Raw genomic sequence first — 25,536 nt, 5'->3', positions numbered from 1 at the left:
TTTTATCCCACAAACTCATTGTCATTTATTCGAGTTGTCTTAATGTTTTTTCTTTCTTTTTTCAATAAAAAAGTATGACTTACATTCTACTGGATTCTCAAACTTCTTAAAGATTGAGCTACTTAATGAACTTGGTACCTGGGTTAAATTGACTATCATTCTTACAAGATATTTTGACAGAAGTTTCTGCCGGGTTTAATTTGCAAATCTGATGAAGAACATCAACTTACTTAGACTCAAACTAGGACTTTATGGATTAATAAATTACCTCGACAATAGAATTTAACTACCTGATCTAGGACTGTGTGGTAAAGCTGAGATAGCAGATGGGTTTCAGAATTGAAATTTGTAATTAATTTCTTGTGTTGGAAAAGAATTCCAGTTGTCAACTTTTAAAGTTTTTTGCTCTCTTTATCTCTTTATCAGCTATTTCTTTGTGTTTTGCTTGAATTTCAGATATACGCTTGATGAAATTTGTAAATATTCTTTGACAGGGTGGAAAGAATTTTTCGTGAGATCAAGAACAGTATATTAGAGGGTTCACTTGTGATAACTTTGTCTCTTAAGAAGCTTCCACTTGTTTTATCAAGACTTACAGCTTTGACTGGACTGCTGGTAATTCTTTGGTTGACTGTTTCTTTTATTACACTTGTTTGGTGTATCATATATATTAATTTACATGAGGAAATAATGAAAATGTATATACAAAAAGAACAGAATCAAATCTGTAGAGTTTAGGAATTGAAATCAAAATGGCCTAAACTTTCTTAGGAAACTAAGGAAACAAATCAAAGAATAAAACCAAATAACAGAAACTGAGAGTAATTACAAACACATCAACATTCCCCTCATGCCAGAGCATAGATATATCGTCATAGGCATCCAACTTGTGTATGTATGCTATTCTATGATCCCATATTGACTTTGTAAAGGTGTTTGTTAGCTGATCCTTGGAATAACAAAGGTCTGAATGATGTCTGAGGGGGATATTTTCTCAGATGAAATGGTAATTAACCTCTATTTGTTTAGTGATTTAGTCCTCTCAATATTGATTTGGTCTGAACAAAGATTCGTTGCTGATTGGTTATCACAAAAGCAAGCTCCATAAGACCTTCCTCGCAAAATTTTAACTGTTGGAAATGAGTAAGTGTTATAGCCATATGGAGGGGTTTCGTTGACTGGTACCTTAAGATTTCTCACTAATTGTTGAGAAATGAATTGGTGTGTTCCTCCACTATCAACAAAAACTGTCACCTCCCTGTTATTGAGCATACCCCACAATTTGAGTGATTTTTTTATGTAAAACCAGCCATTCTCTGGAGATCCAACTGAGCTCTTTGTCCTTCCAAAGGTCCTTCATTCTCTTCACTGTTTGTGACTCCCAATTTTGCCGGATCTTGTACTTATTTCAAAATCATCACCATGAGATGTTTATTCTTGCAAACATGCTTTAGTGTGTAAGTAAAGCAAAGGCCTTTTCTCCTCTCTTTATACTGCGTTAGGCAATTGTCTGATTCTTCTACCTTTATTATTTTCCCACACTCTTTTTACTATCTTGTTAATGACCTTATATGTTGGATTATGACTTGCAACATTATCAATCTCTCAAAGGATTGTGCTGCTGCTCCAATTATGAACAAAACTTTCCCCAAATTTAGTTGATCTCCCTAATTCTTGTGTGTTCACATATCTCTGCCCCCTTCCCTGTTCTACCAGTACTGATTGGGGTTTATGAAGCCTGACAGGTTTCTCTGAGGGACTGCAAAGACTTCCAAAATATATGCTTAAAGCCTCTGACTACTCTAAATACTCTCCTAAGGTGTCTGTTTGCTTCAGTCTTTTTAATTCTGAAAAGAATTCTGAAAAACGATTGTCATAGTTACCATCATCAAACTGGCAACCCACATCATAAAGAATATGCCTCCAATTTAATTTTTAACCTGCATGTAAGGTGTAATGCCATAGCCAGTTGTTAGAACTGAATCAACGAGGAAAGAGAAAAAGATTGAATTGTATTACTGAGAATGAACAAGAACATAGTTTTGTGCCCAACAAGGTGCAAACTATTATCATTCAATGCCAGAACTATTTGAGAGATCTTTGGTACTCTCCTGCACAAGTTTTCTCACTCACAAAAGACCCCCTCAATTCTCCTAACTCTGACCCATATACCAACCATCTATGTATCTGTCTCCTAACTGGCTAAGCCTGCCTAAGTGACTCTTATTTATAAGTTAACTGATTGTTTTTGTAGCTTGGGCCCCAACATAAACTGGTCCACTTTTCCTTTTCCTAGAATATATACTCTTTCTGGTGTACGGTGGACCCTAAGACTCGCCTTCTATCAAGATTAAACCTTCTTGAGGCATAGAGATTACTGGAGTGGATTTTGCAATCCCAATAATTTGTATATCACTATATCCATGAGTTTCCATTTGCATAGAATTTTTTACATTGTTTGCAATATAATAATTTATGATGATTTATTTGGTTTTCATTCAGTACTATTTATTGCTATTAGTTTTATTCCTGATTAAATCTTTAAAGGTTATATATTTATTCACAATTTAGTAACAAAGGGCTTGGTTGATCTGTCCTTAAATTTATTTTTTTTATTTCTAAAAGCAGAATAATGAAAAGTTTGTTTGATAAAGTTTATTTTTGTTTAGTGTTTATAAAACAGGTTATAAAATTATGTTTTTAAAATATTAAAAACAAAAAACAAGATTAATATGCTTTTAGAAGTTTTTCTTTAAGAATGCTGGAGTGAGTTTAGTGAGATAATAAATGTGTGGGAGTTGAAAAAACAGTTTTTCAAATTGTTTAGCTAAATATTTTTTTTCTTCTTTCTAAAAATCTATTTTTAAAAATTGCTTTAAAAAAAAAATTTCTAGCAAAAAAAGCAAAACACAATGAAACATGCTCCAAGGCTTTTTTGTTTTTTAATTGAAGGCTAAACTGCTAAAGTTTGTAGAAGCTATGCGTAGCATGGGTCAAATGTTCTGATTATCCATGACTCCAATGAAATAGCAAAATTAGGGTTTAGGGCTATTAACCTTGGAATAAATTGGCTTGGTTTGGTCAAATTTTGTAATTGGATTGCTTTTGGCTGTTTTTGACTGAGCTTAATGACATATTGTGTGATCCAGATCTTACCTAGTAGGATCAGGCTTGGTGGTTGTTGACTGTTTGTGGTTATAATTAACCAAACTAATTTTGCACAATTTAAATTGAATCACTATTCACTACACACTGTTGTCCAAGACCTGAGTTTCTATTTAACACTATTTTGAAACCTAAAAAAGTGACTCTTGTGTTTGATAACAATTTCTACAACCTAATATATGTTGTCAGGATGCTGAATTAAGTACATTGACTAACTTGAGAAAAGAAAATTTAATGGAATACTTAGTGTTTGATTCCATGCCAAAGAATTATGGTCTGTTTTTATTATGATGAAAAAGTTATACACCTAAGCTGCAGAACCAAATAGAATATCTAAATATTTGTTTTTATGGCTTCTTTATATATGAGGTGTTGGTGAATTTTCCATTTACTTATATACAATGATTTCTTTTTGTCAGATTCGAAATAATCCTGAACTTGCTAAAGGTGCTGCAAAAGCTGTATATGAGCTCTATGATGTTGTCACTCATGACTTGGTATCCTCAGATTTGAGGTATATGATTGCACAAGTGCAATTTCCTTCCCTTTGGATAGAATAGTAATTTTTTGCGCAGATTCCTGTACTCATATTTTAATTTCCCAGGGAGAATCTTGATACATGGAACCTTTTGGCTAGAGCTAGGGATGAAGGACGCCTTTTTTCTAGGATAGTATGGCCTAATGATCCTGAAATTGTAAGTGCCTTGTATTTGCATACATCATCTGTGTTTTTCTGTTTAAATATATCAAAGTAATTTTTAAGGTTTTTTGTAGAAAGAGCTCGTGAAACGGTTGCATCTTCTTCTCACTGTAAAGGATTCTGCTGCTAATGTTCCAAAAAATCTTGAAGCCAGGAGAAGATTAGAGTTTTTCACAAATTCATTATTTATGGACATGCCTTCAGCAAAGCCTGTTAGTGAAATGTTGCCGTTCAGGTATGTGCATGTGTATGCATATAGTTTGCAGTGGACTTTTCTTTTTACCCTCCATATTAATTTTTTCTTTTTGTTTTTGTTTGTAATAGTGTTTTCACTCCATACTATAGTGAAACTGTGCTTTATAGTACTTCTGAATTGCAAAAGGAGAATGAAGATGGAATATCAATTCTTTTCTATCTTCAAAAGATATTTCCAGGTAATGTGAATTCTTCCTTAGATGATCCCCCTTCACTGAGAATAAACACATCAATGTTCAGAACTCTTATTAGGTTCACTGTTCTCTCCATGTTATCATTCTTTACTTGAAAAATTTATTCGTATTTCGTTATGCCTGTGAATTTCAACACTTAATTACTCTGTTGTGTTTATCAGTCACAACCAGTTGGAAAGGTTGGAAAAACAAAAGGGAAAAAGGAATTTTATCTTGTAATTTGTCTATCAACAAGCAACGATACTAAATTAAGCTGTTTGGAGATTGGAGAAGTAATTTTTTGTTTTCTTGAACCATGTCATTTTGGAATGAGCTGGAACTATTTTCTATTGCAGATGAATGGGAAAATTTTCTTGAAAGAATAGGTCGAGGAGCATCCACTGGGGATGTAGAGCTTCAAAGAAGTTCCAGTGACTCTTTGGAACTTCGTTTTTGGGTTTCTTACCGAGGGCAGACTCTAGCGCGAACAGGTTACAAATGCTCAGCATATGTCTTGTGTCTTCCTTTCTATTTCCATAAAACATAAGTTGAGGCATATCTACAGTGTTTCCTGTAATCCTGATTTCTGGCTTAAACACTGCCCATGATATTTCTACTCTCTTATTTCTTTGGGTTGGCAGTGCGTGGTATGATGTATTATAGGAGGGCTTTAATGCTGCAAAGCTATCTGGAAAGAAGATCATTGGGAGGTAGTTGCATAAGAACATTCTGCGTTGCACTTTGTGATTTTCTGCTTTCCATTCTAATGAAGCTTGACATTGTTATTTGCTGACATTTGTTGTGTCAATAGTGGACAACTATTCTCAAAACAACTTCATTACAAGTCAAGATTTTGAATCATCACGTGAAGCACGGGCACAGGCAGATTTGAAGTTTACGTATGTTGTATCATGCCAAATCTATGGTCAACAAAAGCAGCGGAAGGCGCCAGAAGCTGCTGACATTGCTTTATTGTTACAGAGGTATCAAATTATGTGCTTATATTCTCTCAAGTGCTGTTGAAGTTTATACTCTAAGAGTATGATGCAATAATCTGTTTGGACATCTGTATGTTATGTAGTTTAATATTTATGGTAGCTTGGTATTGACGGTTTCTGGAATATTTCGTAAAATGTTTGGAAGTGTGCTTCAGATGCACCTCCTGTCAATTAAACTCCTTGAAATTTGAGGGGGTTCTACTTTTCTGTGTGTGTACCTTGTGTTTCTTGAAAGCATTGAACTGATGATGTAAATGCTGTTCTAATTGGGAAGGATGTTACTGAATGTCATCTCATTAGAAGCATTTTGGGTCACAAATTTTATAGTGATATAAACTGTCTTATCACTGAAATTTATAAGCATTGGTCATTTTAGTCCTTGATTTTGTGTGACGTGACTCGCTTTAGTCCTTTTTGGTGCCAAGCAATAGAAAATGAAGTGGTAAAAGGGCTAAAATGAACAATTAAAATCAAATACTAAAGTGAAGATTTTGTAAAGTTAGGGATTAGAGTGACCAATGCTTACTATTTGAACTACTAGAATGGGGATTCACTCAACTTTATTTTGCAGTTGTGTATCAACAGTAGAGAATTTCGTGTTTGCTATTTCGCTGTGTTTTTTTAATGCTATCCATTATGTAACATTAAGATATTTTCTTTATTTTCAGGAATGAAGCACTCCGAGTTGCTTTCATTCATGTTGATGACAGTACAACTGATGCAAACACACCACGAGTGTTCTATTCAAAGCTTGTCAAAGCTGATATAAATGGAAAAGATCAGGTGGAGAAAAGCTTCTAATGATGTCAATTTCTGCTCATCAGATAGTCTCAACGTTTTTGGAAGTTCTTAAGCATATTCTTTAACATACACTTGCTTGTGGCATTTAATTGCTCATTTTGTTTTTTTCATGTCTAAGATTGCTATGGATACTTGTACTTAAAATATTTGACTTTATCCAAGTGGCTTAAAATATTTTACTTTATCCCATTCCACTTGCTTAAACATCGCTACATTTATGGCTTGATGTGATAAGTTCTTGTATGTTGTTTTAGTCCGCAATGGTGGGCTGTGTTGAAGAACCAAGAAGCCTTGGACTGTGTTGGCAATACTTTTGAATATTTATGTTTACTGCCATTTAATGTAGTGTTTTTTAGTAATTTGTTGTAAATGGAAAGAGCCATGCATAATACTAATTTTCAATGTTAAACCCAGTTCTTCAACCATTAGGCTGTCTAGAAGCTTTAGGTGGGACGAGTGAGTGTCTGTGCCTATGGTTATTGGTTAACCATTTCTCTTGTTTTTAGAACATCATTAATCATTTTCCAGAACTTGATTTACCATTTTATCAGAGTTTTATATATATATATATATATATATATATATATAGATGTTTTTTTTATCGTATCTTTTTGTCCTTCTATTAAATATATTATTGTGCCTTAGAGGAATTCCTGTATGTCCTTAAGGTCACTCGTCCCCTTTTGTTCCTGAGTAGGAGATACTGTTTCAGTAATTTTCATCAACAAATTTTTTTTCTTTGAAAGGATGGCTTAAAGAATAAAATGTTTGTAATGTGACAATATATTGTTAGTTGGCTTACCTTGTTCTCAGAATTTGGTAACTCTGCCCAATATTCTGGTCTCAATTATATAAGCAGTTTATTCTTTTTTACTTGATATTAGCTTATGCGTGGCAAATAATTTGTAAATTCCTGAATTCTTAGTATCTTATATATTTTCATTGTCATCTTCCTTTTTTGGGGGGATTGAATGCTTTGTCTATCATTTTTAAAAGTAGAAATCTCCATGCTAGTTTGGGACATCATATTCCTGCTTCGAGGATTAAGAAGTTATTCAACTTTACTTGATGAAATAGTAGTTTTTTTTTTCTTCCTGTTTTATCTTTTGTTTATTTTTCCCTGATGGTTTTTTATTTGAATCTTGTACATAGGAAATATATTCTATTAAACTTCCTGGAGATCCTAAGCTTGGGGAAGGAAAGCCTGAAAACCAAAACCATGCTATTATTTTCACACGTGGTGATGCTGTTCAAACTATTGACATGAATCAGGTGAAGACATGTCTCAAATTGTAATTTTTTTCTCTTTCCTGTTTGTTATACTTTTGGTTTTACATTAAGCTACAATGGAAAAATTAAAAGGAATGATAAGGAGAGTTCTAATTTTTTGGCTTGTCATGTTAAAGTATGTTAGAAATCTGTTTTTGCTGTGGGCCTTCTCTTTTCATCTGAATTTTCATGTCACATTATGCTTATTTAGATAAGAGAAGCTTCCACCTTTAATTACTATAGTTTAATTGGCTATACAAAATCTGGGTATGTTTTTTCATTTGGTGGCTCTGAATTTGATGCACTCTCTCGCTAAGATGATTGAAAGTTTAAAATGTACTTTTTTTAATCTAGTATTTGTGCACATCTGAGTTCTCCGAACTTATATCTAATTGATGGGTATGCTATAAGTCTATAACTATTGAGTTTTATGCTAAGCGCCTGTTTGTAGCATGTGTTTCATCATTGTTAATTTCTAGATATGAGAGGGACATGATTACATTGCAGTCATCCTATGCAGTTAATTCTTATTCTGTTGTACTTCTCCCAATTCCTCGAGTTTTGCTTTTACATGCAGTGATTGTTTGGCTAGCTTTTCTCTTAAGTTCCCTATTGGAGGTGTTAGGAACTAAAGATGTTTACTAATTCAGTGTGTCTGTGAGTGAGCAAAGAAAATTTATATAAATTGACCTGATATAATTTTGTTCAACAGGACAATTATCTCGAGGAGGCAATGAAAATGAGAAATCTTCTGGAGGAGTTCAATGCAAATCATGGCCTTCGCCCTCCAAGCATTCTTGGAGTTAGGGAACATGTTTTTACCGGAAGGTTTGGCATGAACCTATTAAAATTTTGATAAACAAATTGGTAAAGTTGAGCTTTTGATCCCCCACTGTCTTGCTTACATATTGCATGCTTGATACTGCTGCAGTGTCTCATCCTTGGCTTGGTTCATGTCAAATCAAGAAACTAGCTTTGTAACTTTGGCCCAACGAGTTCTAGCAAATCCTCTCAAGTAAGTTACTTTTGATTGTCAATAGAATTGATTGTCAAAATTTCTAATCATTTAAAACTGGAAAATTCATAGCCTAATAGAGATTTGCTCCAGTTCACACAGAAACTAGACGGTCCAGTTCCGTTTTCACTTAAAAACAGTGTCCCACACCTGCTCTTCTTCCAGCCCCTCTCCCACGTTCCCACCCAGCCCCCCGCCCCCTCCCTCTCTCCCCCCTCACTTGCTTTTAATGTGTTTGATTTGTAATTTGTATTTCAGAGTTCCAATTTATGTGTTGTGGTTCTAGTACCAACTTTTGAAGAATTTAATGCAGTAGAAATAATATATGTAATGACACTTCAAATCATAGCTAATAAAAAAGACTTGAAGCTTTAGCTGAGTGATTTCAAAAGTATTCTATAACTGTCTAGAAATTGATTGAAAATATTTATAGATGAACAAGAGAAGAGAAAAAACAGTTTGGTATGTATGCCAAATATGCACGGGCACACACAAAGGTCCTCCAGTCCCTGTGCTTGTATCATGTGGACTGCTTGAAAATATTTACTCTTGCCATTATAAATTGCTGATGACCCTAAATTCCTAATCATCCTACCCCTCCACAAATAATCTGATGTAAAAATGGACACTGAGCTTTCTGAATTGCAAATCATTAGATATTTTCCTTCTCCTAAAGTTTTTAAATTGGATCACGGATATGTCCTCCAACTTAAAGCTATGGTTTGCATTTTCATTCTCAAATTTTATTTGTTATCTTTTGGTTTTGCTCTCAATAATCAATATCCACCGCAAATTCAGCATATATGGCTAAGCTTTTTACTGCTAAGATTATTCTGTTCTTGTTAGATGATATTAGGATTATTAGTCTTATTAGTAATGGGCTTGGGCTTGTACTCGTAGTATTATCACTTGACCTAATTAGTGTTATATATATATGCATTAGGGTATATCTTACTATCAATATATTTATACATTGTTAGCCAATATTCTATTAAAGTATACATGTGTTTACAGGTGTAGAGCACCTGATATTAGCCTTGTATAGCTATGTTTTCTGTTAGGGGTTTGTTCAGGTAGTTTCTGTTTTCACATTTCCCTTGCTGTACAGCTGGCAATCAGTTTAAGTATCTGACATCACTCTATGTAAGGGTCCTGTATCTTCTCCTTGATTAATAACCATGATCACTCAGTTTCGTAAATTCTCTCTATACTTGGAAATCTAATATGGTATACAGATCTTGAGGTTATTGGAGAATATGGCCAATGCCAATCCTCTGCTTTCTCCTCCACCACCATCACCAATACATGCAAAACCACTTCAAGGCCATCCTCCCTCTCCCAATGGCAATCGCATACCATCATAAACCCTATGAGTCCATCAACCTGTGTTCTCCCAAATCCCAATGCAATTACCATAAACCATTTAAAGCCATATCCATTGGATTCATTTAACCACCCTTTCCACTATCTTTGGACCTAAACAAGTATGATTTGGTGGGGTATAATGAAGTCCAGTTGGGGCAGTTAAATTGTTTGGTGTCACGATGCCAGCCCTAACAATAAAAAAGCATAGGTGGCATTAATGCATGGATACAGTGTGGCATTTCATTTATCCTTGAAACTCTCAAATGCCAATATCTTCTTTTTCAATTTTATATTCTATCAAACAATGCTTATTAGGCCTTTTGTATTAATTCAGCCCGTTGTATCTTATAGACATTGCTCAAATTTTTTGGTTGGGAATAAATCTTGCAGAGTTCGTATGCACTATGGACACCCAGATGTATTTGACAGAATATTTCACATTACTAGAGGAGGCATTAGTAAGGCATCACGTGTTATTAATATTAGTGAAGATATATATGCTGGTAAGAATGATATCTGTAATCCATGTTCATTTGTGATTACCCTCAATTTTCTAGCTTAAGATATGTCATGTCCTTTATTTCTGATGTGACATTGTGATTTAATATTACAGAAAAAACCGGACAGTTTCTTGAGTCATTCATATTAATGTTTATAATCTGTTTGTGAACTTGCCTATGATAATGATACCTTTCTTATCATGGATGGATATCCTGTGTTTTCATAACAGTATTGTCATTTGTTACCCACAGTGATGATATTCTACTTTTAACTCTTTTCTCTTACCACAGGTTTCAACTCTACATTGCGCCTTGGAAATATCACACACCATGAATACATTCAGGTCAAATATCACACACCATGCTTTCTGGTTTCAGCTCCATGTAACTCTTTCTTTCTCATTTGTTAATTGTGGCTTCCATCTTTAGGTTGGGAAGGGTAGGGATGTTGGGTTAAACCAGATTGCCCTCTTTGAAGGGAAAGTGGCAGGTGGTAATGGAGAACAAGTGCTTAGTAGGGATATTTACAGGCTTGGACAACTTTTTGATTTCTTCAGAATGCTTTCTTTCTTCTTCACAACTGTTGGTTATTATGTCTGCACCATGGTATAGCTCACAGGCTCTCAATTTTTCCCTAGAAATGGGGTGACATTGACTTGTCTTGGATGTCTGATTAATTTCTATCCTATTTTTCTATTGCAGATGACAGTCCTTACGGTGTATATATTCTTATATGGGAGAGCGTACCTGGTAAACTGATTAGACTTGTTCAGTTGTCTTTCTGTCTTTCACCACTTTTCTCCTAGACTCTTAGTAGACTCTTTTGCTATGTTTTATTCATGTTTCTTTTTTAAGGATATAAATAATATTCTCCAGGTTATTTGTAATTATTTTTCTTTCCCTTGTAAACGTCCTCGTGTTTTTACATCAATAAGTTGACAATCTTGTGCCTTGTTTGGACAGGAAATGAGAGAAAGTAAAAAAAAAAAAAGAAGTGTAGAAATAAAAAGGAAAAATAGTAAAAAATGTGTTTTTTTTAAATAGATAGAAATAAAAGGGAAAGGAGTGGAGAATTTTCTCTCTGCATGTTTGGAGGAGTGGAAGAGAGTAGAAATAAATAAATAAATTGTATGAAATAGTTTTTTACTATATTTTTATTTATCTGTTCTGAGAGAGAAGAGATCCATTCTTATTATTTGTTCATGTAGAAGTTTAAAGCAATATTAATTGTTATTTTTTCATTAATATGATTTTGCCCATATAAAAATTCAAAGTATAATAAATAAAGCATTTACACTATTTGAGTAGTCCAAAGTTTAAAGAGAGAGAGCGTATTACCACAATAAGTAAAGGGTCATGAAGTCTACCAATTAGTTTTAACAAAATGATATGATTCCTTTGCTTGTGAAAAACTAAATAAAAAACAAAAACCAACCTCTCCCTCCCACTTTCACACGTACAAAGGGGTGAAGTTTTTTCTGTCGATCCCACCAAAAAATTTCCTTCCAATTTATCTTCCCAAATAAACAGTGCAATTTTGGTATTTTCATCCTAACTCTCTCCCTTTTGTTATTCCCACTTTTACAAACACAGTTATTGTTGTGAAGGTAATGTCGTCAACTTTTATGATGTGTACATGACAAATCCTTTGAGCATGCGAAGTTGAATTTTTTTCCCTGGAATAACTTACAATGTAGCTTGAGTTACTGGATTCAAACATTTTGGTGATTATTTGGCCTACTGTAATATAATAAGATATTACTGTGGAACAGCCATTACTGTTATGATGAAGATTAACTTATATGTATTTTGTATATGGAAGTTGCAATTATGGTAAAATCCTTATGTATGGATTGTATTGGATTAATGTCCAAAACTTCTAGGTTGTTGAATTTGAATTCAATTGAAAGCTCGTACAAAGTTCCATGCTAGATTACTTGGTATTTTGGTTTCATCCTTGATTGTGTAATACACAAATTACTCATAACATGTCTTACTTTAATCATATACTGGCTTGTATATAGGCAACTTAGTTGGCAGATATTGGAACTTCTATGACTTATCATTTAGTCACTTTTTAGTCTGTATGAAACCTAATAGTTAGGTAAACATTTTTGTTTCATTTGAATCTGCATGTTATATCCTCAATTTTGCAGTAAACTCTACTGCACATTCTGTAGAAAAATGATTTTTTTTTTAAATTTACTGAAGATCTAATCTCTGGCTTAATCTATCCTTTTGGCTTATTTAAAAACTGATTTTTCTCCTTGATGCTGCTTCCTCTGTCAGGCATTTTCCGGTCTTGATGAATCTGTCTCAGAAGAGGCAAAAATGATGGGTAACACAGCACTTGATGCAGCTTTGAATGCTCAATTTTTGGTCCAGATTGGTGTTTTTACAGCAGTACCAATGATAATGGGTTTTATACTTGAATTAGGATTGCTGAAGGTTAGTCCATTTTGTTAGAGAATATTAAAAATATGTTTAGATTATGATAGAATATCTTTCTTGATTTTTTAATGTAATTTGTATAAGTATTATTGTAAGTGGGTGTTGGAGTATTTGAAAATATCTTATTTATTATAATCCCCTAGTATTGATTACCATATTTCCTTCTCATGATCATTCCTATATAATTAGGATTATGATTAGTATAAAAAGTATAAAACTACTACTGCTCTAGATTTTCAGAATGACATATCAACACATGGTAATACATCATATCATTCCAGGTTGATATCAATTTCATAATATAGTCTTTGTTGTCTTTGTCTACACCTTAAACTTTATTACTTCAACATGGTACCAAGAAGTATCTAGTCTTAATTTTAGAGCCATTTGCCGATGTCTATTCTTACAAACTTCACACTCCATATGTCTCATCTTGGGTGTTGTTAGGATCTCCTACATGGTTAAGAATTTGACCAAAATACTTATAAACTTTGGGCCCTCTTATCTTGAACTACCTTTCAGGGTTTAATTAGGCTTTTAGCTTATTTCTATTAGTGGGGACGGGCTTGTACTTACTAGTACACAACAACAAGCAAGCCTTATCCCACTAGGTGAGATTTTATTATACTAGTAATACTAATACATGACTTAATTAGTAATGTATGAGTATTGGGTAATTGTTACATCTACCATAATATATTTTCAGTTTTTTACTTTAAGCTGTCTTTCTTCCTTTTCCTTCTTCCCTATTCTTGAACCTACAATTCTTTAACTCATGATTGTGAAGTCTTCTTCATAAAATATCAACCTATATTTCCTCTTCATTTATGGCCTAATTATTGTCTGGCTCATGAAAATGTTTGCAGGCTGTTTTCAGTTTCATCACCATGCAACTACAGTTGTGTTCTGTCTTCTTCACGTTCTCATTGGGAACTAGAACTCATTATTTTGGGCGTACTATTCTCCATGGGGGTGCAAAAGTAAATTTCTTGTAATTTCTTTGTGTGTGTGTGTGTGGAAAATTCTATTTAGATATTGCAGAGTTACTTAGATATGTGTTTGACGTTTTTACCATAGTATCGAGCAACTGGTAGAGGCTTTGTTGTCCGTCACATAAAATTTGCTGAAAATTACAGACTATATTCAAGGAGCCACTTTGTCAAAGCGTGAGTAATATTTTTTACTTGTTGATTTATAATTTCTTCTTGTTTTGGTTGAGCTTGAAGCAAACTGCATTACATTGATCTCATTAATTATGTGCAACACCACAGGCTTGAAGTGGCACTACTACTAATAGTTTATATTGCATATGGGTATGCGGAGGGAGGTGCTGTTACGTATGTTTTGCTAACTCTTAGCAGTTGGTTTCTTGTCATTTCTTGGCTTTTTGCTCCTTACATTTTCAATCCCTCTGGTTTCGAGTGGCAAAAGTAAGTTTCCTGCTGTCATTGTTACTTTCATTGATTAAAATGTTATATTTTCATGATAGTAAACACCTATTTAGGTCTTCCAAAAAATATTAATGTTATTTTGGTCCTCCTATGATTAATATTTAAAAAATGTTCCTTCAATGTTAACTTTTGATACTAATTGATGTCAAAAGTGACATTGAATGACCCATCTGATATTAAAAGAAAAATTGAAATTGAAAGACCACTTTGATGACTTTATTGTTGATGGAACAAACTATGACAAATTTGTATACTAAGATGAATAAAGTAGCTGTTATTGATTTTAATTTTGTTGCAGTTTAATTTCTAAGTGGACCGTTTCATGTTTATGGAATGATGATGAAATTATATGACAGGGTGTGAACTAGTGTTTATCTTTCTAATCTGATTTGCTGGTAAACAGGACTGTGGAAGATTTTGATGATTGGACTAGTTGGCTTCTATACAAAGGAGGAGTAGGAGTAAAGGGAGAAAATAGTTGGGAGTCTTGGTGGGACGAGGAACAGGTGAACATTGATTTTTTCACTGGACTTGTTTGTATGATTTTGGGGTCAGAATGTACTACTTCACATTATTATTTTAACCGTTTATGATTAAATCTAGTAGTTAAAGTTTATCCCTCACATTAAAAAGTCTTCTCATTTGATACATTCTCTACATATATAACCGATGTTGTTTGCACATTCAGCATGCTAGAATAGCCTTGCTGCCACTATTAACTACTAATGTCTAATGACTGTTGCTCATTCTGCAGATGCATATCCAAACTTTGAGGGGTCGTATTTTAGAGACAATTTTGAGTGCAAGGTTCTTCTTGTTTCAATATGGTGTTGTGTATAAGCTACATCTTACCGGAAAAGATACATCACTTGCGGTAAACTTTTCAGTCTTTATCTATGGATTACATATTCATCATCTACATAGTCCTAACAATAAAAACATAATATAAAACTTCTGCATTGTTGCTGTACTAATTATGTGTATGTGAAAAGGCTTATAGCTTCTAGCAATATTTCATTAATATAAAGCAAATATTCGACTCTTAGATTCTGATTCTTTTCTATTTTGTAGGTATATGGTTTCTCATGGGTTGTCTTGGTTGGAATTGTTTTGATATTTAAGGTTTGAACATTTCCTGATAATTTAATCTTTTTTATATATTTTCTCATTTTGTGGACAAATTTTTAGTTTATTTTTATCTTTCCCTTTTAAACTTTTTTGCACACCCCTTTCTTAGGATTCTGATATTTCCTCTCTTTGCAGATCTTTACCTACAGCCCAAAGAAATCAGCCGATTTTCAGCTAGTGTTGCGATTTTCACAGGGACTTGCAGCTATAGGCCTTGTTGCAGCAGTGTGTCTTGTTGTTGCCTTTACTCAACTGTCAATAGCAGACCTTTTTGCAAGCATCCTTGCATTTATCCCTACCGGATGGGGAATATTATGTGTGAGTTCTGATTTATTTTTGTATGATATTTTTTGTGATATTTTAGGATCTAATAGATGCCACTGTCTGCATTGAATCAACATGGGATTGTGTCAGACAACCTCTCAGTCCTAACACAGCATGATGTAATTATTGGAAGTTCCCATGGTGCCCTTAGTTTTTTTATGCCCTGTAGCATGGCCTACTGGGTTCTGCCTTGAGATTTATCCACATGCATCCTAAGTCCATAATACTTCCAAACGGTAAGGATTAGTTAGGGTGTGATACAGAGGTTCCATCACGAAGAACCAATAACAGTGTACCATAGAAATTCCAATGGGGAGTACATTTGAAACTTTATAATAAAGTATGGTGCTTTAAGGATGGTTTTATCGCAACTTAAGGTGTAGCTAAGTAGAGAATGAAAATGCTATGGCTAAGTATTTGTTCTTCTTGATATCTGAAAAAGGACATGTAAGAAAATGCTATTGGATCGTCTAACTGTCTTTTGCCAAAGGTCCGAATAGAATTAGTTTCTGTAAAATGACTAATCATTACTACTTTAATTATTTGAACTTTTGTCATTGCTGGCATTTGACGTTAATTCCCACTCTTAACATTGTTGAGATTTTCTACTCTTTTCAGCTGGCAATTGCATGGAAGAAGATAGTTTGGAGTCTTGGTTTGTGGGACTCTGTACGCGAGTTTGCCAGAATGTATGATGCCGGAATGGGTATGATCATTTTTGCACCAATAGCATTTTTATCTTGGTTTCCATTCATTTCCACTTTCCAGTCTCGCCTTCTCTTTAATCAAGCCTTTAGCCGTGGTCTTGAAATCTCTCTCATCCTTGCTGGAAATAAAGCTAATGTTGAGGCTTAACGTTTTTTGTCATTTAACATTGTATCCCTGCAGGGTTCTTGTATATTTTAGATTTATATTATCTTGTAGCATATCGTGATTTGGTTGTACATTTAATGTAAGAGAAAAAACAGGAAAGACGAGTTTTTTAATCGGTGTGTTAGCTTTGCCATGTTCAGAGGTTCGGTTTCCACCATTATACATTTTGTCTTGATCATCAGTCTTAGGCACTTTACTTACAATGAAATTTGAGGTCAACGCCACTTGAATGCATGTACTCATAACTGAGCGGCCATATCAGAGATTGACTATGGTTTAGCTGTAAAACCAACACAAAGAAAGGGGGAGGGGCTCTTGCCTCTGACTCTGAAAATGCTAATTTGCATGAAATAACATTCGTGAAAACTGTATTAATGACAATCTTTTCAGGAGCTCAGTAGTTCAATACCATTGAGTGATCTGCAAAGCAATGCTTTTCCAATATCCATAGAATTCCAGTCTCCCCGCGTCCAAAATTTCTAAAAAAATGTGCCAAAATAAACTTACATGATTAAATAGAAGTAAATGCAAATATTAAATTGCATTTAGAAAATGTCAACTACAGATTTTAGGGCAAAATTCAAGGAATTAATATTAGTAAAATTTAATTAAAAAATATTATATTGGTAAAAGTTTAATACAATAAATATGTTCTTTTCAATAAATAAAAATATTTTTTATTTGGTTAAAGTGTCTAAGGGATAAGTTCAACAAAACTCTTGTTTTTAAAAATCTAACGAAAATTTTGGAAAAAAAAAAACTAATATACCTACAATTTGCTCTATAGATACTAAAAAAAGGAAGAATAAAGTGGCAAAAATTAATTGCATATTTTCAAAAGCTTAACTTGCGCTTTTCATTAATCAATACTGCCAACGTTTCTTCTTATATTACTTTTGCGGGATTTTTATATTATTTATTCGACGAATAATATATGAAATGTAAGAAAATGAATGAGATAAAAGACATTAAAAAATTACAAGCATGAGTGATGACTCCATTTTTATTGCAAAAATTTATAAATATAAATTTTTTAATGTGTGCATCATAAAATAAAAACTGATACATGATAATTTTTTTTATTAAAAATCACAGAATTTGATACATTAATAAAACTAAATGATATAATTTTTAACTAAAATTTAACATTTATTAATATTTTGTATTGTATATTCTTTAGACTCATTAAAATAACCGGTTAAATATTAGTTTCTTTGTAGACTTATATTTGAAGCCAAGCCAACAAGCATGCAAACCAGGACTAAACTAAGCCAGCCAACAGTGATGACTACTGAATAAATAAGTCGAGATAAAGCATAAAAACCACGGTTTGACACTTCACAATCATTGCAAATGCGGAGATGAAATTTTAATTTTTAAAGTAAAACACTACAAAATCACCTAATTTTTCTATCATAATTTTTACTAATCATTTTAGTTGAACACTTACCCAAATAACCAATTGGTATGATTGCTATTTTGAAGTTTTAATATACACGTAACATAAATTATAAGTAAAATTAGTACATTAGTCCATTAGCTTTCAGTTTTATTTGAATTTAGTTTTTAACTGTCTCATTTTGGTCCTTTAATTTATAAAACTATTTTAAATAGTTTTTTTATGTTTATTTTCTTTCTTCTTGTAAACTTTGACAAAAATATAAATTTTTTAGCAGCTTCATTTTCTCTTCTTTCATCTTCTTCCTCTTACTTCTCAATGACATTTTATTCTCTTTAAACTCTATCTTTTTTTGTTTTATTTATTTTTTACCTTTTTATTCACACTTTCATGACCAGTTTTTCCTCTACCACTCTCTTCCTTTTGAACTCCAACAAAAAAAATTCTCTCCTTCTTTTCGTCCTCTAACCTTTCATTCATGTTTCTATTCTCCTTTTCCTTTTCTTTTCTTCTTTTTCATCCTCTTACCTTTTTCATTTATGTTTCCATGACCTGTTCTCCCTTTGAACTCCTAAAAGAATCTTCTCTTTACTCTTCTTTTTCTTCTTTCTTTTATCTCTCATTTAGGTCCCTACAACCCATCCTCTCCTCCCCTCAAACTTTAACAATTTTTTTTTTCTATTAGATTTTCTGATTGGGCCTTAGAATCATAGGAGAAAAAGTCATCACCACCCTTGCCTCACTCCCCATTTTCTCATACAATCCTAAAACTCAATCTACAAATTCACCAAAAAAGTGAAAAGATTTTGTCAAAATTCAAAGAGAACTAGGAAATGGGATGTGAAGGTGTGAATGAGGATAAAAGGAAGACTAAAAAAAAAAAAAACATTTTTTTTTTTTTTTTTTTAGTTTAGAGTTTGAAGAGACAAAAAAGTATAAATGAAAGGCAAAAGGAGAGAGAGATTTTTTGTTTGGTTAGATTTCCAAAGGAGAAAGAAAGATGTGATGAATACTTAGATGGAAGTTAAAAGGAGGATGAAAGGCAAGAAAATAACAAAAAAAGAAAGAGACAATAAATTTTTTTGTTAAAACATACTTTATTTTTAATAATTCTTAAGGGAGACATTTTTAATAAAAAATGACTTATTTAAAACACTTTACAAGTTAAGTGATTAAAAAAAAAGTTAAAAAAACTAAATCGAAACAAAACAAAGTTAAATGACCAATCTATTAACCTTGCTTAAATTATACTGTCCACATGCTGAAGAATAAAATTAAAAAAAATGAAACATTGAAAACATTCATAATTAATGATTAAAAGTTTGAATTGGGAGCTAAACACTCGTCAATAACAACAAAATCAAGGAGTCAAACAACCTTCCAATGGCTGAGCTTGGTGTTATGCCTTGTAGCCGAGTGGATGAAGCCATAACTTTCAGACTTCAAGAGGCTCGCAGGAGTGTGGGTTTTTGTCAGAGTGGGAGCACAGAGATGGTGAGGGAAAGGGAATCAGAACAGGTTAAATGAAAAGGGGAGGCAAAGTCCCCATTATGGAAAACCAATTTAAATGGTACAAAAATAGGGCCGGAAACGGCTTTTACGCCGTCTGCAAAAACGACGATCTCAAAATCCTGCGAAAGTAGCTTGTGTTTTGCGCCGCTCCAGCTGCAATCGTGAAGTGCTCTACAACAGTGGTGATTGGAGCGGGCAGGGGCCGCTACGCTCCATGAAGGTACTATAGCACTGCTATCGCATGCTATTTAAACCTATGGCACAGTTTTCTCTTGCATTACTCGAAGTTCATAATTCAATAGGCAACCACCATACAAAAACATGAAAATCCACATTCATACCCATCTTACACCAGCCCGACCATAGTCTAATAATAATCCAAGTGAAAGAAAACAAACCAGAAGCAAAAGATAATCTACCAAAGCTTATGTTACTTGTAATAAAACTTCTATTTGGCATATATATATATTGATTGCTATTCTGCAAAGCTTGTGCCTCATTAGGCATAACTAGTGAATTTAAATAAATTTATCAAGTTTGAGAAGAAAATTACAAATTATGGGTGATAAGCATACTCAAAGCCAGAAAATCCTTGAGAGAATGTTTACACAGACTGCTGATTTGCATCACTGGCACCTCCATTTGCACCCATCTCAGCCACTTCAACACTTGCTGAGTTTGTGAAAGAGGATTGTTGATCAAGTCCAGGCATAGATGAGGGTGGTGGGTTTATGGGGTGGTCAAACTTACAAGCTGGTCCAAATTTGCAAATTCCATAACGGCTGTAATGCGTGCAAACATTCTGGTCCTGAATTTCATAACACATTTAATATAGATCAGAGAAACTCGCAAGTCAATTTTGTTGTGTCATGACAAATAAAAAAAAAACCCTGAAGGAATAAGTGTTTCCCAAATCAGAATTAATAATCTCTAGATTGCATAACTGTTAGTTCCATTTTAAAGAATTTAGATTTGCACCACATCACAACTAAAACAGGTTATAACTTGCGAGAAACTTGAACACAAGTACACGAAGGCATGCATATCAACCAAAAAGGGGCTTCTAGATCAGTTTAGTACACACTTAAAAGTATGGTTAAATATCGGGTGGATTTTTTTCATACAAAATCATTGCTATTTCCACCTATCTAAGCTTAAGCAGCACTTAAAAAAATTGTTATGATACAATTATTATGAAACAGAATGCTCTTGTTTCACTCAAACATTATTTGAATGATGTGAACATGGTAAAACCTTTTCTTGTTTGAAACCAACAGCTTTGCATGATGTGAACACATCAAAACCTCTTTTTTGTTCGGAACCAACAGCTTTTGTGTACTAAATTTCTCATGAAATAATTTCTTTCAATATGAAAATAAGAGAAGACTAAACACACACTGTGCAATAAAAGTAAGAATAAGCTATTAAAGCTATGGCATTTTTATTTTAGAAAAATAATTCCCATTCTAATTCTTCCTAGCTCAGGAAAATAAATAAATAAATAATGAAATGAAATTCATTTTTTACAATCTTTGTGCAAGCAAAAATGCAGAATAAAACAACTTACTGGTCTCAATGGTAGACCCTTGTCACTGAGGTTGCATGGAGGTAACCTTGCAATCCGATTCTTGGGATGATGAAATTTACAATTAGATTTAAACTTGCAATCTCCAGTTTTTAAGAAGTAGCTGCATTCAGGTTCACCAGGCCTTTCTGGAAACTCTTCAACTGGCATTTGATTTTGATGGTGCATATAAACGTTTGTTTCCATAGCTGGGTTGTTCATGACATATGTCGAAGGAGGGTGAAGAGTCCTCTCAGATAGATAAACAGGCGCCTGTACAAATCACAAATTGATCAAAATGCTGGGAAAATAATCACAATTTAGGGTTGACAGGAAGAATAGTCAACTCAAAGCAAGCCCCATAAGAATCAAGACAAGCATCAAAATAATGAATAATAAGAAGGCTGAGGATTTATAAAAAACAGGCTGAGAAAATGAGAAAAAGCAGAGGAAAAGGAGAGAAAATAGAGCCTAAAGAAAGAAAGCAATCTATGACTTATAAATTTTAAGTAACTAATGATGGGCATATATATCTCAATCCTTAAAATAACTTATAACTCATTCCACTATTCAGTATTCACTGTACAAATAATACAAACACTGGGAATATATAGACAAGTGTGTAACAGCAAGCTGGTGGCAGGATCCAACATATATTTGCATGAACAGAGAACATAACATGCAACAAAAAATTGGCAGACTAATTTGCCATCATGTACTGGTAACGTAATAGAATGTCCCTAGCTAGAAAGTTATTGGCATTGAATCTATTAATTTACCTGATATCCATTCCATTCAGAATTTTGGGGAGAAACCCCTGGATTAGGTGAAAGTATCATTGGCACCAAAGGAGCAGATTCATTTAATGTTCTAGTAGAAGACCACGAGGGAATAGATGATTGTGATACACCTTGTAATGAAATAGAAGTTCCATTACTATACCCTGAAGGAGAATCACATCCTCCAACAGTTGTAGGATCAGGATGATTAAACTTGCAATTTGCCCCAAACTTACAAGAGCCAGTGCGCATGTAATAGACACACTCTTTCTCTCCCTGTCATGTAAAACAACCCATTAAATTTCAGGGATAAGTATTTCAGACAGTATGTAAAGACAAAAAAATAGTATACACAAACTTTAAGCATATCTTGCTTAGTAAGAAACTCAGGTTATACCACACGAATAGGCAAGCCAAGGAAGTTAAGCTCTACAATTGGAGATGCTGTACACTTTCCTCTTGTGTGGTTAAACTTACAAGCTTTTCCAAACTTGCATCCCCCAGACCTTAGATAATACTGCCATAACATCAGGAAACAACAAAAGAAAGGGTTTGTTATGAGCTTGTAATAAATAGTAACATTTAGTATGACATGCAAAGACATGACTCAAGAAAGAGATTAAACATATACACCATATACAAACATGCTTCATCCCAAATTTAGTAATGAGATAAAATCATTTTTCATCTTAGTAAAGCTAGGCCAGTATGAGCACAGAAAAGAAAACAAGAAAAAACAAAACAACAGAAAACCAAAAAAAGGGAAAAGCTTCACAATGACCAAACATAGACCAGTCCATGGTAGAATTTTCTCTTTTCTTTACCATGATCCATGGTTAATGGACACCACATAGATAGCAGATACCAATGCCTAATCTGAAAATGTATAACAAAAAAAGATCACTTAACTCTCAGCCCCCTGACAACTATTGAGTTCTGTTGCTTCTGCATATTGATCAAGAATTCTAAAACAGAATAATACTTTTTATATGATTATATCACTCACTCAGTCAAAGAGTAGGTGACTGTTTACATTAACTAGTCAAATCCATTCTCCCTTAATGGCACAGGGATTAAATGAGAAATAGCATGAAAAGTACCCAAAATTCAATGCATGACATACAAATAATCAATGACCTAGTGTAACTAGTCACATGCCTGAATAAACCTCCTTGTGTTAACCTTACTCAATCTTCCACAGAAAATACCGTGGGCAGGGAAACTTGCATTTTAATAAATAAATGTGATCAACTGAAACACCCTTAGCAAAACTATTTACGAGAAAGAATGGGCCTAACAGAAAGGATGGATCACTTGGGAAAAATGGATAAATGACCATAGGAAGGAATGTGACAAAAGCAAAGTCTGTTACACAAGAACAGTAAGCAAATTGTGAATGGAGAGAATCATAGGGAAATGATTTTGAATCAGCAGGCAAGGGGAAATTAAAAGGATCATTAGGAGTCTGTTTGGGATAGGCAAGTTCTGAGAGAATATTGGGACTTGGGAGGTCTGGTAGGTTGTCTGGGACCCTTTTGGCTTTTTAATTTCAGTTTTACTTATTTTGCTTTTCCATTTCATGGTATTTCCAGAGGACTACCTCAGTCATCTTTGAAGTTAGTCTCTCATATTAATATGTGAGATATTGATATCTAAAATTCTGAGACCTTAACATCAACTTATAAGACTACGTTAAAAAAACCAGATGATACAATATTAAACCTAATGTTTGCAAACCAATGGGAGTTAAGTCAAGTGGAAAGGGCTAGTCTTCCAGAAAATGGCAAACCATGGCTCAAACCCATCTACAATAGACATTTATATTTAGTGCCAGACAATGCTTTGGGCTAGATTCTCTCCTTTGGAAGAAACCTATGAGAAACCCAAAAGAAAAGAAAAAAAAAAACTAAATTTAACAAAATAATTTTGACAATACCTTGCATTCTGTCTGGCCTGATCTTTCAGCAGGTTCATCTCTTTCCCCCGCATTCTCTTTCATAGCCTTCATTTAGAGTTAAAACATCAAAACTCAGAAGAAGCTTTAAAGAAGTGAACATGGCATAAGATGTTTCCATTTTAACAATGCCCAAGAGATGCAAATTGATGCTCAATCATCATATAGCTCCAACTTAAAGATAATACTTTCTCCTTTCTTTTATACCCTGGCAAAAGTTCTTAAAGAAATCCCACATGGGAAACCTCACCAAAGAGAATTGTTTTATAAAGTTTTGGCAAACTATATGGGAAAAAAGGAAACCCAAAAGACATTTAAAAGCATATCACGAAGCAATTTCTTCAGAAATCACAACTGACTATTGACTACCAGTCATGATGAACAGTTAGTAGCAGTCCTTCAAATCAAACTTACAGTCTTCACTCTTCAACCAAACATTTAATGCAAGCTTACATAATAATTAATTACTAATAGTGTGATATATATATATATATATATATATATATAGAGAGAGAGAGAGAGAGAGAAGGAAGAGACAGTGATACCTGGTTCGTCCTCCTAACGGGATGATTGAACTTGCAATTGAATCCAAATTTACAAGTCCCAGTTTTGAGATAAAATGCACAGTCTTCAGCTTCAGGCCTCAACGGGTACTGTTGTGTTCTACCACTGTTTCTCTCATCCTTGTTCTCCACTCCATCAACATCTCCACCCACCTTATCACTCCCACTCTCATTCACATTCTCAATCCAATTACACCCCTCGTCACCACCATTCCAACCATCATCACCATCACCATCATCATCAAACCCCTGTCCCTTACCATCTTCTGGCTCAGCAACTTCAGTACACAACTGTTCACCCCCAGCTACAAAGTTCGAACCTTTATCATCAGTTTCACCCCCATCCTTCAAATCCAACTTGTTCTGAATCTCCCCCACAAGCGCTTCGTCAACCTGATTAAGGTGATTGAGATCTGGGGCTTGAGGATCGTGATCGTGATCGTGGTGGGAAAGAGGGGAAGAAGGTTCACCCAATTGAGGGTCTTTGGCGGAGGAAGAAACTGATTCGGATTCAAAGGGCTCCATTGTTGTCCCTCCACATTTCAAATTAAAAACCCTAATAATGGGGAAATTGATCGTTGAAACAAATAAGACAGAGAGAGAAAGGAGAAGAAAAAAGGGTCGTAACTTTGATTAGGGAAAATCAGAAAAACGAGAATGAACAAGTGTGTGTGAAATCATAGTGTTGCTCATTTTGTAGGTGAACGGGGATGGTGTGTTTATTTGTACTTTGCAGTCTCTTGTGTTGTATATGGGTGCATGTACCTTCCCATCACACTACGTATTTCAATACGGCCACCATGGGACATTTCACATTTGGTACCAAAATCAAAACTACGCCCATACATTATTTATAATAATTTTTTATTTAAAATATAAAATATTATAAATTTAATATATTAATAACACTAAACATTATATTTTTAATAAAAATTATTTTTTTTATCATGTTTCATTGATTACACATTAAAAAATTTATTTTAAAAAATATTAATCTTAGTTTTGTATATTAAGAATAAGCAATTAAAAGTGACAAGTTTCTACTGAAAGAATTAATTGTTGTCATGAGGATATAATAGTACAGTAAATGTTATATTTTTTAATAAAAACTTATCATTAGGTGTTTAAAATAATTGCAAGAGTTAAAATTTCCAAAATCTTATAAATTTTTATAATTAAGATCAATTTTAATATTTATTTTAATTATATTTAATAATTTAGAATTATTTTTTCTAAATTTTAAAATAAATAAGAACTTAAACTTTTTAATCAATAAAATTTATATCTAGAAAAAGGA

General features: G+C 33.5%; 2 protein-coding genes across 5 annotated transcripts in view; one reads left to right on the top strand and one right to left on the bottom strand.

Annotated features, from left to right (window-relative positions):
* Positions 1 to 16,605, top strand: part of LOC113862803 (callose synthase 10) — a 52,890-nt gene extending 36,285 nt beyond the window's left edge. For 3 of the 4 annotated variants that reach the window (XM_027496013.1, XM_027496023.1, XM_027496041.1), the window contains 25 exons: positions 495 to 615; positions 3,585 to 3,679; positions 3,770 to 3,860; positions 3,940 to 4,100; positions 4,190 to 4,299; positions 4,650 to 4,784; positions 4,935 to 5,003; positions 5,105 to 5,276; positions 5,960 to 6,074; positions 7,245 to 7,364; positions 8,074 to 8,189; positions 8,293 to 8,376; positions 10,132 to 10,244; positions 10,533 to 10,585; positions 10,671 to 10,847; positions 10,944 to 10,991; positions 12,531 to 12,689; positions 13,559 to 13,672; positions 13,770 to 13,858; positions 13,964 to 14,122; positions 14,547 to 14,649; positions 14,898 to 15,017; positions 15,215 to 15,265; positions 15,407 to 15,589; positions 16,214 to 16,605. In XM_027496013.1, coding sequence (XP_027351814.1) covers positions 495 to 615; positions 3,585 to 3,679; positions 3,770 to 3,860; positions 3,940 to 4,100; positions 4,190 to 4,299; positions 4,650 to 4,784; positions 4,935 to 5,003; positions 5,105 to 5,276; positions 5,960 to 6,074; positions 7,245 to 7,364; positions 8,074 to 8,189; positions 8,293 to 8,376; positions 10,132 to 10,244; positions 10,533 to 10,585; positions 10,671 to 10,847; positions 10,944 to 10,991; positions 12,531 to 12,689; positions 13,559 to 13,672; positions 13,770 to 13,858; positions 13,964 to 14,122; positions 14,547 to 14,649; positions 14,898 to 15,017; positions 15,215 to 15,265; positions 15,407 to 15,589; positions 16,214 to 16,450 — 2,995 coding nt within the window. In that variant the 3' untranslated portion in view covers positions 16,451 to 16,605. Of the gene's footprint in view, positions 1 to 494; positions 616 to 3,584; positions 3,680 to 3,769; positions 3,865 to 3,939; positions 4,101 to 4,189; positions 4,300 to 4,649; positions 4,785 to 4,934; positions 5,004 to 5,104; positions 5,277 to 5,959; positions 6,075 to 7,244; positions 7,365 to 8,073; positions 8,190 to 8,292; positions 8,377 to 10,131; positions 10,245 to 10,532; positions 10,586 to 10,670; positions 10,848 to 10,943; positions 10,992 to 12,530; positions 12,690 to 13,558; positions 13,673 to 13,769; positions 13,859 to 13,963; positions 14,123 to 14,546; positions 14,650 to 14,897; positions 15,018 to 15,214; positions 15,266 to 15,406; positions 15,590 to 16,213 lie in introns of all 4 variants that reach the window. The other variant, XM_027496032.1, reaches the window with a different exon arrangement.
* A 2,463-nt stretch (positions 16,606 to 19,068) lies between these two features.
* On the bottom strand, positions 19,069 to 25,063 carry LOC113869605 (zinc finger CCCH domain-containing protein 43). Its single transcript, XM_027506028.1, has 6 exons — positions 24,222 to 25,063; positions 23,659 to 23,724; positions 22,120 to 22,239; positions 21,723 to 21,998; positions 20,947 to 21,216; positions 19,069 to 20,187 (listed from the first exon to the last, which is right to left on the bottom strand). Exons 1-6 carry the CDS (start codon positions 24,762 to 24,764, stop codon positions 19,984 to 19,986), a joined length of 1,479 nt encoding a protein of 492 aa, XP_027361829.1. The 5' UTR covers positions 24,765 to 25,063; the 3' UTR covers positions 19,069 to 19,983.
* Between the last annotated feature and the right edge of the window lie 473 nt (positions 25,064 to 25,536).

Source organism: Abrus precatorius, unplaced genomic scaffold (assembly GCF_003935025.1).
Source record: "Abrus precatorius isolate BTA unplaced genomic scaffold, Abrus_2018 Scaffold10, whole genome shotgun sequence".
Taxonomy (NCBI): Eukaryota; Viridiplantae; Streptophyta; class Magnoliopsida; order Fabales; family Fabaceae; genus Abrus; species Abrus precatorius.
The sequence above is the reverse complement of the archived record's forward strand: the minus strand, read 5'-3'. Positions and strand labels throughout refer to the sequence as shown.

Bases quoted from the DNA above. Each gene is read 5' to 3' on its own strand.
- LOC113869605 (XM_027506028.1), bottom strand. From the start codon at position 24,764: ATGGAGCCCTTTGAATCCGAATCAGTTTCTTCCTCCGCCAAAGACCCT. The intron at 21,999-22,119 runs GTATAACCTGAG...TTTACATGACAG, and splicing joins TTGGCTTGCCTATTCGTGTG to GGAGAGAAAGAGTGTGTCTA. The intron at 20,188-20,946 runs GTAAGTTGTTTT...TATGAAATTCAG, and splicing joins AGGGTCTACCATTGAGACCA to GACCAGAATGTTTGCACGCA.